Genomic DNA, 13,806 nt, shown 5'->3' on the forward strand with positions numbered 1-13,806 from the left:
TTTAGTTCAGAAATCTTACATGATTTAATTTAATTAAAATAATAATAATGAAAATAATTTTCTTAAAAACTAAAAAAAAAAAAAATCAAAATTTAGTTTACACTTGCCATCAGTAGAGAGCATTTATGATATAAACGTACACACTTTTTAATAACAAATTTTATTAAGGTTTTGCTATTTTATATAACTAAATAAACGATCAGAAATGTTTTCCAAGAAAAAATGCAAAATATTTTTTCATAAATATATTTAAGTCATATATAATAAAAATAAAATACTGAAAAGGCAGCGACAAATCGTCTGAATAATCGTAGTAGTGTTTGAGGAAGTAGGTAGATGTCAGCGATTACACTCACACAGTTTCAGAAATTTTTGTTTTGTAATAAACGGTTGCTAAATTCGGTTCAGTTGTTGACAGCAAAAGAAATTTGTTGCAAATTTGTGAACTTTACCTGCAAGTGAAGTGTGTTTACGGTGAAGTAAGTTTTTGGTGTTTAGAAATCTTGTAAAATAAGTTTTGTAACGGAAATTTTCCCCTAGAACAACAAATTCATTTTGACATGAGCTGCTAAATACTCACGTATAATTGGCTGTTAGATAGCGGAACAGTTAATAGCATTAGTTAAAAATAATAAGACCTTATTGATCAATAACTTTTTTGGGGGGGTTTGATTCGTCATTTTATTGGAAGTTACAGGAATCGTTCTGGTACCAAACTTTTGTCATTGTACCGTTATGATTATAAAAATAATTAATCAAAAGGGAATAAACTTCTAGTTATGTAGCTGAATATTGCCAGTATTATGTGCTGAAAGAGTTGAATGGAATGTTTCAGATCAAGTTAACCTGTACAGCACATTATCAACAATGTCTGCGGAGCCGCAGCAACAGTATTTCCTCAAATGGAATGACTTCCAGTCGAATATGGTGACATCATTTAAACACTTGAGGGATGAAAAGAGTTTTACAGACGTCACGCTGGCGTGTGAAGGGCAGACCTGCAAAGCACATAAAATGGTGTTATCTGCTTGTAGCCCATATTTTAAGTCGTTACTTGAGGTAAGCTTATGAAGTAAATGTATAAACAATAAATGGGCCTTTTCTGATGCATGCATTTTTTGGTAAATATCTGTTATAGTGGCTGATGCAAAAAAAAAAGACACCCTAGTCGTGACTTTTCTACAAAAAAAAAGTGGTAAATATTTACTTGGGCGGTATTTCCGAAAAAAAAATGTTAAAAATCCGAAAATACCTTTATTTTATGCTCTTCAACTTCCTCTTTTCATTAAAATTGGCGGAGATTAGAAATTCCAAATACTTTAGGAGATATCGAATTTTTAAATTTCTTCATATGTAGTTGAGCGGTATTTGCGGAAAAAAATGTTAAAAATCCGAAAATACCTTTATTATATGCTCTTCAAATTCCTCTTTTCATTAAAAGCGGCGGAGATTAGAAATTCCAAATACTTTAGGAGATATCAAATTTTTAAATTTCAGCACAAAACCAGCGCATTCCTGTGGCGTGCGTGCACCATTGTTTCTTGTTTACGTACGAGTATCTATTATTTTATTGGATAATGATGTCACGTGATTGTTCGTGATAGGCCAGAATTCACATGAACTAATACGTGATTATTTAGTTCAATTATTGTTTAAAACGGTGTTTAATTACCGCCTCCAACTTAGGTGAGTTTTTAACGTTTATAATTTTAAAGTCTTATTTGTTATTTTGATATTGTTGCGCAAGTAATAAGTAACAAAAAAATTTACGTGAGTTGTTACTGTACATCCTTTGTTACGGGTTTGTTAGGTAAAGTCAGTTACATTATAAATAATTTAAAACTAAAGAATAATTAAAATTAATTCACATTATTTTTAATATCACCTTAGTTTGAAATTATTTATAATGTAACTGACCTGACCTAATCAACCATTTTAGTTTACTGTTCACCCTCTGTCCGTGTTTGTTTGGTCAGGTCAGTTACATTATAAATATTTTAAAACTAAACAGCCATTAAAATTAATTCACAAAATAATTTTTAATGTCGGCTTAGTTTGAAAGTATTAATAATGTAACTGACCTGACCTAATCAACCATTTTATTAATTACGCATTTACGATTCACGTATTCACGAACACACGGCAAAATAACAAAAATGGCGCCGCTCGAATGGTTCCACAGGTCTTGTATTGCAAAATTAAAAAATTCAATATCTCCTAAAGTATTTGGAATTTCTTATCTCTGCCGCTTTTAATGAAAAGAGGAAGTTGAAGAGCATATGATAAAGGTATTTTCGGATTTTTAACATTTATTTTCGCAAATACCGCTCAACTACATATGATGAAATTTAAAAATTCGATATCTCCTAAAGTATTTGGAATTTCTTACCTCCGCCACTTTTAATGAAAAGAGGAAGTTGAAGAGCATAAAATAAAGGTATTTTCGGATTTTTAACATTTTTTTTCGGAAATACCGCCCAAGTAAATATTTACCAAAAAAGTTCCAAGTGAGTTTTTGAACACTACAGATGTTCCTCTGTTTATTCTATAAACATAGTTTTAAAATTAATACTGTTTTTTGAGTAATTGCCTTTGTAGGATACATTACATAGCCTGTGCAGTGATTCAGCATTCACCATGTTGTGCTTCAATAGTGTAGTCATTTCTGTTTCCCACAAGAAACTGGCTTGATTTTTGTAGCTGCCCTACTGTTTACTTGATACTAGCTGCAACTTGAACTCACGGTTCTCCAGAGATCCTTAGTAATCCTATAGCATAGCCAAGGCTATTTTCAAAATGACAGGGATGGTTGTCAATATGTTATGGCCAGCGCCGGAGGGGGAAAACGGTCTTGGCCCCAGCTGTAAAGTCCTCCTATCTCCTGCCTCAACAAAAACCACAAAGGTAGGTAGAACTTAAAACAAATTACTGTTTAAACTACATTGCCAATACACAAACTTAGCACTTAGTTGATGTTGTAATAACATGCTTGGATAATATTGATATAAAAATAAGGAAAATACTTAATTCTCAGAAACCATAAGGAATTTGGAAACTTTGTTATTGTTAGAGGCATTACTGCAGTGTTGAAAAACAAAACATTTGGAATTTTATTATTTTTTTCATGGAAAAGCCATGACTTACAATTTACCCTTTTAATTGATTTGCAAAGCCTTAATACATGTAGTGATGTATCCAAGTCAGTATATCAATAGCACCATAATAATGTGATAATAATTTAGTGTGTAAATCTTTTGCTATTTTTTTAATTCTACAAATATTAGATATAAAAGTTTAGATGTTTGAATGTTGGTTACTCAATCACGGCCGAACCGCTGAACGTATTTGGATAAAATTTGGCACACAGCTAGCTCATAACCTTGGATTAACACACAGACTATGTTAATTATGACAAATTTAGTGAAAAGGGGGTCAGTTCAGTTTTATAATAGAAAATCATTAGAAGCCATAAAAGTACAAACTGTGAGTGTGTGTCATTTCTCTGTCCGCCACACTGTCATACAGCAAGGTCTGGCAACTTCCTGTTTTTTCCTTGGCGAAACCCATTTGCTTAGTGAAGCTCGTGGGTGCTAGCAAACTAAAGGCTCTAATAACAATTTAGTTTAGAACTTCATCAATATATGGTGTTGCTTTGAATTTGAAACATGTTACTGTGTCGTGCGTCCACGTCATTCCTGGGGGCTACCTGCCTCCCGACAAACTGAGCTGAAGTTTGACTGGTGTGTTGCCTTTACTAACCGATATTGTGCATCACAGAGCTGGGGAGAAACATATTCTCACCGGAGTAGCTAAAGGAGAGAGTTTTTTGATTACCCGCATCCCAATAATTTCCACTAATCTGCCATTACAATTTAAGAAGCTGCAATTCCTGCTAAAGTTAGCATTTCCAACGACAATACGTCCCAGGGCCAAACATCGAAAGTTGTAGGAATTCACTTGGGCACTTCATGCTTCTCATGGTCAGCTCTATGTTGCTTCAAGAGTATCGAGTGCCCAAAACTTATTCTTACTGGCAGATAATATTAAATCGTATAATGTTGTTTACAGAAATGTATTGCATTAAATTATGAGTGTGAAGAAACAATATAAATTCTGTGACTGCCATGTCAATAAAGCACAACACTGCAGTAAATCAGACTCTTATCTTTTTTTATACTTCAATTTTCCTCTTTTAATCTAAGGGTTGTTTTCGTGATTGCAACTATAAAGACAGGTTAATTTAGGTGCTGTGCACAGTAATGCAGGCACCGTCATGCATGAGTCCCTATTGTGCGTGCAAACAGCTTGCCATCAATAATAACAGACCTTAAATCGGAACCTGTTGCGTAGTGACAGGCGTCAAGTGATGTACAAAAATATTTGCGGCTAGTGGAGTAAAATCCATAAAAAACAGGAAAAATAATTGATTTGATGTATGGTTGTTTAGGTTAGCTGCATTAAAAATACTTAATAACAGTGTAGACGGTTGGTTATATTAGGTTACCTACATTCAATTTACTTTTAAATTGTATGAATACTGGTATAAATATTACTATTGTTTGTCATAACATTGAAGTGACATTTTTCTCTACTAACTTTGCTGGATTTTATTGTAAAAATTCCACTTTGGAACTAGCAAAGTTATATCCCTCTTAGAATATGATTGCAGAACATGTTAAAAAAAGGATTTGGAATTTAAACATTTTTTTTTTCTTTCAGATATTTGGCTGTCCTTCAGAACTATCTCAATAAATGTGCACAAAGCTTGCTGGCTTCATGGGAAATAAAATGCTTGTAATTACCACTAAACATTTTTAATGTAAACCTATTCCGGTATTGAAATGCACTCATAATAGGTTCAGTTATTTATTAATTCCGCTCAATTACTATTGATTATAAAAATAAAGGTTATCCTTTTCACCCCTCACTATGTTGCAAACCTAACCAACATTATGGCCAAGCAGGTAGACATTTGTATGATTTTTTTTTAAATTTTATTTTTGGTGGAAGCGATGGTGCGATGTTTTCCGTGCGACAGGAGAACCCGTCGAAGCACCCGATCATCATCCTGAAGGACGTGCCGTACAGCCACTTGCAGGCCATCCTGGAGTTCATGTACGCGGGCGAGGTGAACGTGTCCCAGGACCAGCTGCCGGCCTTCCTCAAGACGGCCGACCGCCTCAAGGTCAAGGGGCTGGCCGAGGCGCCCCAGTCCATAAAGAACAAGGAGGGATAGGAGTGGACCGCATTGCCGCCATTAGGTACCGTTTACACAGCAGTGCATGGAGTACACAACACCGCAAACACAACTGCACAGAGGCCTTCATTACTGTTATGTGTGATGTCTGCTCTGTTGCAGGCCTCAAAGTTTGTCACGTTTTCCACTTAGAGGTCACTTAATTTTTAAAAAGTCACTTTTGGTCACTGTGTTTCATTTGAAGTCATTTTTGTCACTTTTTGGGAGTTGCAAAATGTTGCATGCACCACATTAACCTAAAATTAGTTGTGTTTTTTATATTTGTTTAGTTATTTATCATCAGTAAATCATCCGTTTGGCAAAAATGACAAGCAAAGACAGTAACCACGTGTCTTACTATCTAAACAACTGTTGTGATGACTTATCCAACCGTAATTTTTTGTAATTTCTTTGCTATTGTAGAACTGTGAACTTGTTCTCTCGTGTAGTTATAGAAAGAAATTAGAGACTGGAAAAAAAAGAGCTGAGGAAATAGAGAAGGGAAACTTCACGAAAGAAAGCATCAAATTAGAAAGTTAAAGGGAAGACAAATTGTTTGAAGAGACAATTAATAAAAAATAAAAAAAATATTTTAGAAACTAAACATGCTTTTATTGTTGTATGAACTGAAAATCTTTAAATGTAATTAATTTGTTTAACAGTGATAGAATAGACTACAACTCTGCTTAACTAAATTTTTTTTAATAAGCTTGAAAAATTATGAAGTAATTAACAAAACAATAAATTTTAATGAAAAAAAGTGTGGGGTGCATTCTTTATTCATTTTTATAATGACTGTATTCTAACAAATATTCATTAGTAATAGAAAATTTAAGACACTGCATTTGAAATAGCATTTTAAACATTTCTCGGTCAAACTGATTTGTTCCGATTGGTGAGAGAGTGGTATGTCGGAATCAATATTGAAAAATTACGATAGAATCACCAAGGAACTTAAACACTCAGCTTTTCTGTATTAAAATTTGGGAAATAAATTTTTTCACCTTCATATAACACGTATTATGTTGAGTCCCTTGGTCTTGTGCATGTAAGTAGCCCAACCTTGCTTTTTCAAATGCAACCTAATGGTTTGTACACTTCCTTTTTTCCCGTTTACTTTGTGTTACGGCAGTTACTTGAAAAAATAGTTCATACCTTCTGGCAATTTTAGAAGCATGCAGGCTTCTAGATCAGGAACATCTGACAACTTGGAGACAGGATCGAAAATGCAGCTCTGAGGAACAGAAAAATGTAATATGGACACCAAACCTGGGACACATTGCAGTGATAAAACCAGAAAATAATAGATTATTACTATGATAAAGGTAGATTGTAATTTAAAGGGCAGTAAATTTAACCTGATTACCATTTACTGCTGGATTGTTGGGGGGGGGGGGGGATGTCCCATAGCTACATCATTGAAGAAATGAGGAAATAAAAATCCCAAGGGAAGGTGAAAACTAAACAAGTTACTGGTGCTCTACAAGACAATACTAACAATAAGATGGAAAATAAGTCCCGCAATGTCAGGACTATGTCCCATTTAATTTCAAGGTAACATTTCTCTGCTAAGACACGGAGTGGATGGTTAAGACAAGAAACTGCCTTCGAGGGTGATGAAGTGGCTGGGAGGGCTTGAAGGGCTCAGTGTCAGCCAGGGGCACAAGGACCGGAGCAGTACCTAACAGGCCGGACGGATGGCAGGCACAGCTCGGAAGTAGGCTTAGGGGTGGTCTGAGTAGTTCGAAATATGCCCAAGAGAGTCCATGCGGCGAACTGCAGGGAATGCCGAGATGTCTCGGGGGAGGGAAGGAGGAAACTCCGTAGGCGCCTGCATGACAGGCTGAGTGATGTCCCATGGGAGGAGTGGTGGGAACTATCTCACTGTCTTGTGCTCCAAGCACGGTGCAACTAGCCACAGGACGTGCCCAGCCAGTGAGAACAAGCAGCTTACGAGGCGAGGAGATGGGAACGGCCCGTGAAGGTGGAGCACTTACCTAGCCAAGTGGCCTGTAGGAAAATAAAATTGAAAATGCTTCAGGAAAAGAATTAAATAAATAAGAAATGTTAGCACACAAGTTAAAAAAGTTGAAATAATGAAATAAAAAAATATTAGCTTGTCCCGCCAAATTGACTAACTAAGCACATTTGCTGTATTCAGACTACGTGCAAAACAGTGTAAGTGCGTGCACACAAGATGATTGGTCGTTTACAGTGTCACAATCAAGGAATTTGGTGCATTTTTAATATATGGTAGATTTGAAGAAATGTTATTATGGGAAAATGTAAACAAAAAGACAATGTAAAATGTTTGTTAAATTGCAATATATTTAAACGTACTTGAAATTTAGTTGTTCCTGGACTATCTCTTTTTTTTTTCTTTTAATTTTCTTGTAACCTAAATTTTTTCCAATTTTTGTTTGCATTTTCATTAGTCAGTTTAAATCTTGATATATATTATTTATTTTTAAATTGTATGTGTGTAGCTATATAATACTGTTTTTGGTGTTTGTGTGTGTGTTAGTGCCTGCTTAGCTTGGTTCAGAGTCACAGGCAGGCTTTATTCACTGAATATAAAAACATTAATTTTTCCAACAAGTGATAATTTATGCGTGTTTCAGGTTTAACAGTTTTTGAAAGCCATTTACGTGACTGAGTGGACAAAGGCAATGCTGAAGTTCATCCATTGTGTGCGCTGTACAGTACATCGAGCAGACTGCTGTGCGCGTGTGGTGTGAGAAGGAACGGACACTGTTTGTACTAGCCTTTACGTTGTTCATACTAGGTAACTGTAGCTCCCGCGGGGTTTCACTTTAGTGTCAGTTGGTTCTGTTGCCTAGAAGACCCGAGCCCAGAACTTTTCTTGGTCGATGGTGTGTCGTTTGTCGTGACTAGTAATTGTTTTTTATGCTGCATGGAAATTACAGTGAAATGTCGGATGGTTTTCTTGTGAGTTTGACATTTCTTTATTCAGCTATGAAAGTTAATGCCTGATGTAATTTATTTCAGCTTTTATTGGACATATTTATATTTGTATACAGCAAATTGTAATTGGTCTCTGAAAAGTTGTAGCATTTCACTTAATGATTTGTAATTGAGGGGGCAGGTGAGAACCGTAATAGCCGCTGTAGAGCAGAGTGACAGGGCCCAACTGATCTTGCTACGTAACATTGTCACAGTAAGTGGACTAAGTAACAGTATGCCATTAGTTAAACTTTAACACATGTCCCATGTCATTTCAGTACTTTTCACTTAAAACTTACGTACATATTACGAGAATATAGAAATTGTTACATTTTTATATCTATTTTAGAAGACATTTGTTTCATGGGGTGATTATTTTTTTTAATTGTCAAGTTTCCCAGTGTGTAAATACTTTGTGTTATACTATCCCCTAATTGTGTTGTATATTTTAAGTGAGTGATTTGCACACTTGTAATTGACTAATATTGTAAATAAGCATCAGTGAAGTTACCGTGTAAATGTTTAATATACTGCAAAACACATAATAACTGTGCGTTTACTGTGTATTCGAGTGTTAAACTGAAGAAAATTATTTTGTAACGTGATAGTGGCAGTGTTTTGTTATTCATTGTATCATTTGTACATTGGAAAATATGGAACTGCCTCTTAAAAATGTTCTTTTAAACAGAGAAGGATCCTATCCTTAATTTAAGTGTAAAATGGAGTGGTTTTCTGGTTCCTAAAACTAACTGAAGGTAATGGTATTTTTTACAATTATTCTAGTATGAGTTGCCCAATTTCATACATTTTTTAATACCTTTAATTAAGAAATATTCATAATAGCAATTATTTGTAATAAAATGATAGCTCAATTTTAACAAAATATTTAGGTGGTTGGTTTTTTTTTTCCTAGGAGATTTGTTGCTGCTCTTGCCTGTTTTCACTGATTCTGATCTCATAGTTTCTTCCATCTTGATTCAGTAGTTAAACTAAAAATAATGAACATACTTACTGTATGTGCTTTATCTCCTCTGGTGTGAATTAGTGTTTTCATTAAAAGGTTTGTGTGCTATGCATGTTGTCTGTAATACCTGTAGTGTAGCTAACCTTGGTTGTATCTACAATAAATTGTAGAGAATTCACTGAAGTTATAAGCAGCATTTTGTCCAGACACAATTTTTATTGCAGGAAGCAATATGCGTATCACATATTCTCTTTTCGTGTGCTCTTTTAATTTTCAATTATGACCAGTTTTTGTCTAAATACATAAGACATTATTTACTTCAATCATTTTGTAAATAATGACAAACTGATTTACCAGAACTGTGTAAGGTATGATTCCAAATTTAGTAAATTGTGAGTGAATTTCCATTTTGGGGACAAGGGTTACACTGAGATTTCTTCATATGTTTTCATAATATGCCACATTTTATGCTGTTTCAGCCCCGTAGTTACATTATTTTTAATATAAAAATGTTATCAGTCTTAAACAGGAAGAGACAAATCTTTACTGACTTGGTCAGTGTTAGTTTTGTCAGACCTGACTGCAGCTAATTTGGAGATGCAATGGGTCAAGATGCCCTCTGTTGGTGGAGCAGGAATTGGTTTGAATTAAGGTCGAAACACGTGCTAGTTGTTGCCTTCTTGTATTTTTCTGTTTAATACTCTGCAAGTATGCAGGTGTGTTTAGCTACCAATACCTGAATCATTTCAAATAACTGTAGCATTAACAAAGCACCCTCCCCACATTATTTGAGCTCTATATTCTGATTATTGTTGCTTGTGATGCAAATGGGCACAGAACAGGATTCTTATTCAGGAGTTGTATTTTAATGTCTGGGATTTTGGTTACTCTGATGTTGCAGATAGTGGCAGAAAATCTTGTTCATTAATGTGATTTTTTATGTTTGCTGTTTCCGGACTGACCTAGTTGGTTTGTCGTTCACACCACCTAATTCGTGCAAACTAGTCAAATACCATTACTTTACCCAGTGACTTATTTCAAATGCAGATTGACTAAGTAAGTAGGTTGTTCATTTCATGTGTTTTTTCATTGATTTGGAAGCTTTTTTTTTTATAAAGAAACCAACATTTTTTTTAGTCCACTTTTTTTTCTGCCTAAAGTTAAGTCATGACAAAAGGTTAAAATTGCACATAATTACATTTCCACAATTTTTTTAATTTTTACAATAGTAACAGTTTTTAATATTTACTTGTGGCTTTTTGTTTTGTTTAGTAAAAGCAGAGAAGCCAACCCTTATTTTAAAGTGTTTTTTTGTGACTTCAATTTTTCCATGGGCATGTAATTGCAATATTTAATTTTTAAATGTTTACAGTATTCCACGAATAGGAAAATTCTTTGAGAAACAGTCTGGTGCTTGTCTGTTACGTACTACAGTTAACAGTAGATTTATTTCAATTGGTCTGTTATACGCGTACAGTATCCCTGTGTTCTGACACACGGCCCGTATTGTTTGCACACATCGTCTTGCTCTTCAGTGGTTGTACGGAATGTTTCGAGGTAGATTGTTCATTGTTCACCTTTCACTCTCGTTTGATTGCATTTTCATAGTGTATCCATGTCACGCACCATTCAAACGGGAAAATATGCTTCAATCTGCATTCACACAGGCTGTAAAAGGTTTTTTTTCCAGATGGTATTTACTGCAGTCATACACCCTATAAAATGGCGTAGGCAAGTTAGTGTTTGAACTAGGTTAGCTGTGGAGATGGCGGAGGCTGGAATTTTTAAAAATATCTTTCGGAAAATCACATAATTGGTAAATATTTTTTAAAAAGTCAGGAAAATTTATAATTTTATCATGTCATGTCAGGAAAATGACAGGGTAATTTTATTACCGATTTGTGTGGACACCCTTGTTAAGCTCGGTAGTTGCACGATAAGAAGTATTATTGGTCTTCGTTAATGTGTCTCAAAATCAAAGCATTTGAGTACAGTCGGCGCTCTAACCTGGCATTCTCCGGTTCGGTGCATTCTGTAACCAGACATGACCGAACCGCTGACACTCAGGTTTATCTTGGGTGGATTCGGGTGTGTGTTGACCTTGACAGGTCGCGCCACTGCGCTGTTCGCATCTTCAGTTCACTCTGTGTTAATCGAGACTGTCAGTTTTCGTTTCAGTACAGTGTACTGCAGATTAATGTTTCTTTCATATACTGGTTAAAGCTATATGGACGATCGTTAACCCGACACGATCATTAATCTGGCGTAGGTGTGGACGCCAACATACCAGATCCAAGACATCTATTGTGTGTACAGTTTTATTTTATCAAACAAAGGCATGGAGTGCTACAAACACATATTGTTTGCAGCGTTACTTGTACATAGCCAAGTCCTAAGTGCTGTTTGACTGCTATTAATGTGCTACTGAAAAATTTCACCAGCAACCAGAGTACTTAAAATGTAATGGACAATATTGTGGTCTGAGCACTGACGTCGATAACAGGGTTTATAGCAATAAGTGAACACAAACTTGAACTGGTGGTAACATTCTGTTTATGGTGTTGATGGTTGCTTGTCTTTGCTGATCTAAAGAATTTTAAAATTGATGTTGCTCACAATTTTTTTGTTTGTTTTTCTATTGTTCCATCGAATATCACAATAACTGTAGTCTGATGTTACTGCATAATGAAGACTGAAAACTGATGTACTGTATATAAAACTGGTAAACAATATTCGTGTGGGTGGTAGTATATCCTGTTGTACATTTGAACGGAACTGGTAACGGTGAATTGTGGTACGCTAGGCATGAAGGGTTGCTTCTCATGTTATGTGTTTATAAGCTGTTGCATTTGTGGTTTGGAATTTGTACTTTTGAAATAATTAATTTTGTCACTGAGAAAGGCATACTGTTAATTCATTGTAGTGTTCATTTTCATTTAGTCAATCAACTAATGTGGTATGTTATTGTAGAGCTCAGTCTGCCAGAGTTCATGTGACAATTAATGTATATATTCATTAAAATATACACAACTATATAATATATTTTTTTTTGGCCCTTAAAATTTCTGTTGTGAACTATTGGAAGTAAATGATAATGGTAATACCCCTCATTAGTGCTTTTCTGAATGAAATTTGCTAAATTGATAAAAGGGCGAAAATATTTTTTTTTTTTAAGTGCTCCACTATTACTGTGAGCCACAGGAAAGTCATGTTAAAAAGGGTGTCTAGTTAAACTGTTCTACTATATTTTTAAAGCACTATACAGTTGTATGATGTGAGGTACTGGCACAGTAGTCATAGAAAATGTACAACATTCAGAGAACGGACATTGGATGCAGATATTTATGGTGAAACTCATTTACTGTTCACTAAATTAATGAATGAACTTAATGAATGTATGGAGTGTCTCACCAAAAATAAAGAAAAAACTTATCTATAATCTACCTGCTAGCAATTTATTGCAAAAAATAGCCTATTTATTATAAAATTTAAAAAATTTTGTGGCTTTGTGTTTGAGCACTTTTGTGAAAATATTCTGACAAGCTGTCTCAACTACAAATCTATTGTGTTGAGCTATTTTAATAAACTCAACGAAAATTCACAGAGTGACTATAGATCATTGTGATTGAGAATGTTCCATTTCTCAATATGTATTGAATTTGTTTGGTTGGCATGTCTACAGTGCCTATATTCTTATTTATTATGTGCTCTCTTACATTCATAACTGATTCTTTTAAAGACATGCCACTCTAGTGCAGAAATCTGTTGAAAATGTATGTCCGGTGTGAGAATCAGAATTCTGCAAGTGTTTTGACTCTGTGCATGAGATAGTGTTGCATTATTTCTTTTGCTGGCTAGTTAATTAATCATTGTGTATTATATTTTTTATTATTTCTGTACAGGTGTCAATTTCCATCATTGCACTCGGCGCACCTTAAAGCCATTGTTAATTAAATCTTAGTGCTCTGAAGGGAGTTAGCCATCTCTGTCAACAAAATTGTAATCATGTTGCTTCATCACAATCTTTTTTTATGTACCAGTATGTTTAAATTTTGTATTTGATTATTTTTGTGTTAATTGTGGAATAAAAATGTTTAATATATTTCATTGGCTTGTACATATTTTAATTTATATTGGCCTACCTTGAAAATATGTACTAGTTTCTTTAGAAAGTTTCAGATTTTTTCATAACCTACGTGAATATGGATTGTTATAAAAATTGTTTTTTGGAGCATTGTTATTGGATATTAAAAATAAAATTTAATTTTTTGCACTTTTAACATGTACTATCTAATTCTCAAAGAACAAGAGCAGTCTTTTAAAATGTAAATTATACAAAGTATAATTTACAAACTGGAATATTTAATTTGCTTTGTGTATCTGCATTCAAATCAGAAACAAGAGAGTTGCACCATGTGCCATTAGCATTGTTCAGTGTGAGAGAGTTTTGTTTGTGCAACATGAGATTCTTATTGTAGACTGCTTTACATTATAAGTTTCCACATGCTATAAAAAAAATCTATATTTTTTTGTTATTGATTTAATACACTTTATACTTTTTTTATACCTACATATAAGGCTTGCTATTTGTACAGTAATTAATTAACATCACACTTAATTTACTGGTTTTTGAAATGCTGCC

At 34.3% G+C, this 13,806-nt stretch overlaps 1 protein-coding gene across 1 annotated transcript; it reads left to right on the forward strand.

Annotated features, from left to right (window-relative positions):
* The first annotated feature begins 304 nt into the window (after positions 1-304).
* On the forward strand, positions 305-13,271 carry LOC134528390 (longitudinals lacking protein-like). Its single transcript, XM_063361976.1, has 4 exons — positions 305-479; positions 836-1,059; positions 5,039-5,261; positions 7,858-13,271. The coding sequence occupies exons 2-3, from the start codon at positions 868-870 to the stop codon at positions 5,234-5,236; spliced, it is 390 nt and encodes a 129-aa protein (XP_063218046.1). The 5' UTR covers positions 305-479; positions 836-867; the 3' UTR covers positions 5,237-5,261; positions 7,858-13,271.
* Positions 13,272-13,806: the final 535 nt, after the last annotated feature.

Source organism: Bacillus rossius, chromosome 1, assembly GCF_032445375.1.
Source record: "Bacillus rossius redtenbacheri isolate Brsri chromosome 1, Brsri_v3, whole genome shotgun sequence".
Classification (NCBI taxonomy): Eukaryota; Metazoa; Arthropoda; class Insecta; order Phasmatodea; family Bacillidae; genus Bacillus; species Bacillus rossius.

Excerpts from the sequence above, each read along its gene's own strand:
- LOC134528390 (XM_063361976.1), top strand. The coding sequence starts at position 868 with ATGTCTGCGGAGCCGCAGCAACAGTATTTCCTCAAATGGAATGACTTC. Across the intron at positions 1,060-5,038 it reads ATTTTAAGTCGTTACTTGAG|GAGAACCCGTCGAAGCACCC; the intron begins GTAAGCTTATGA and ends TCCGTGCGACAG.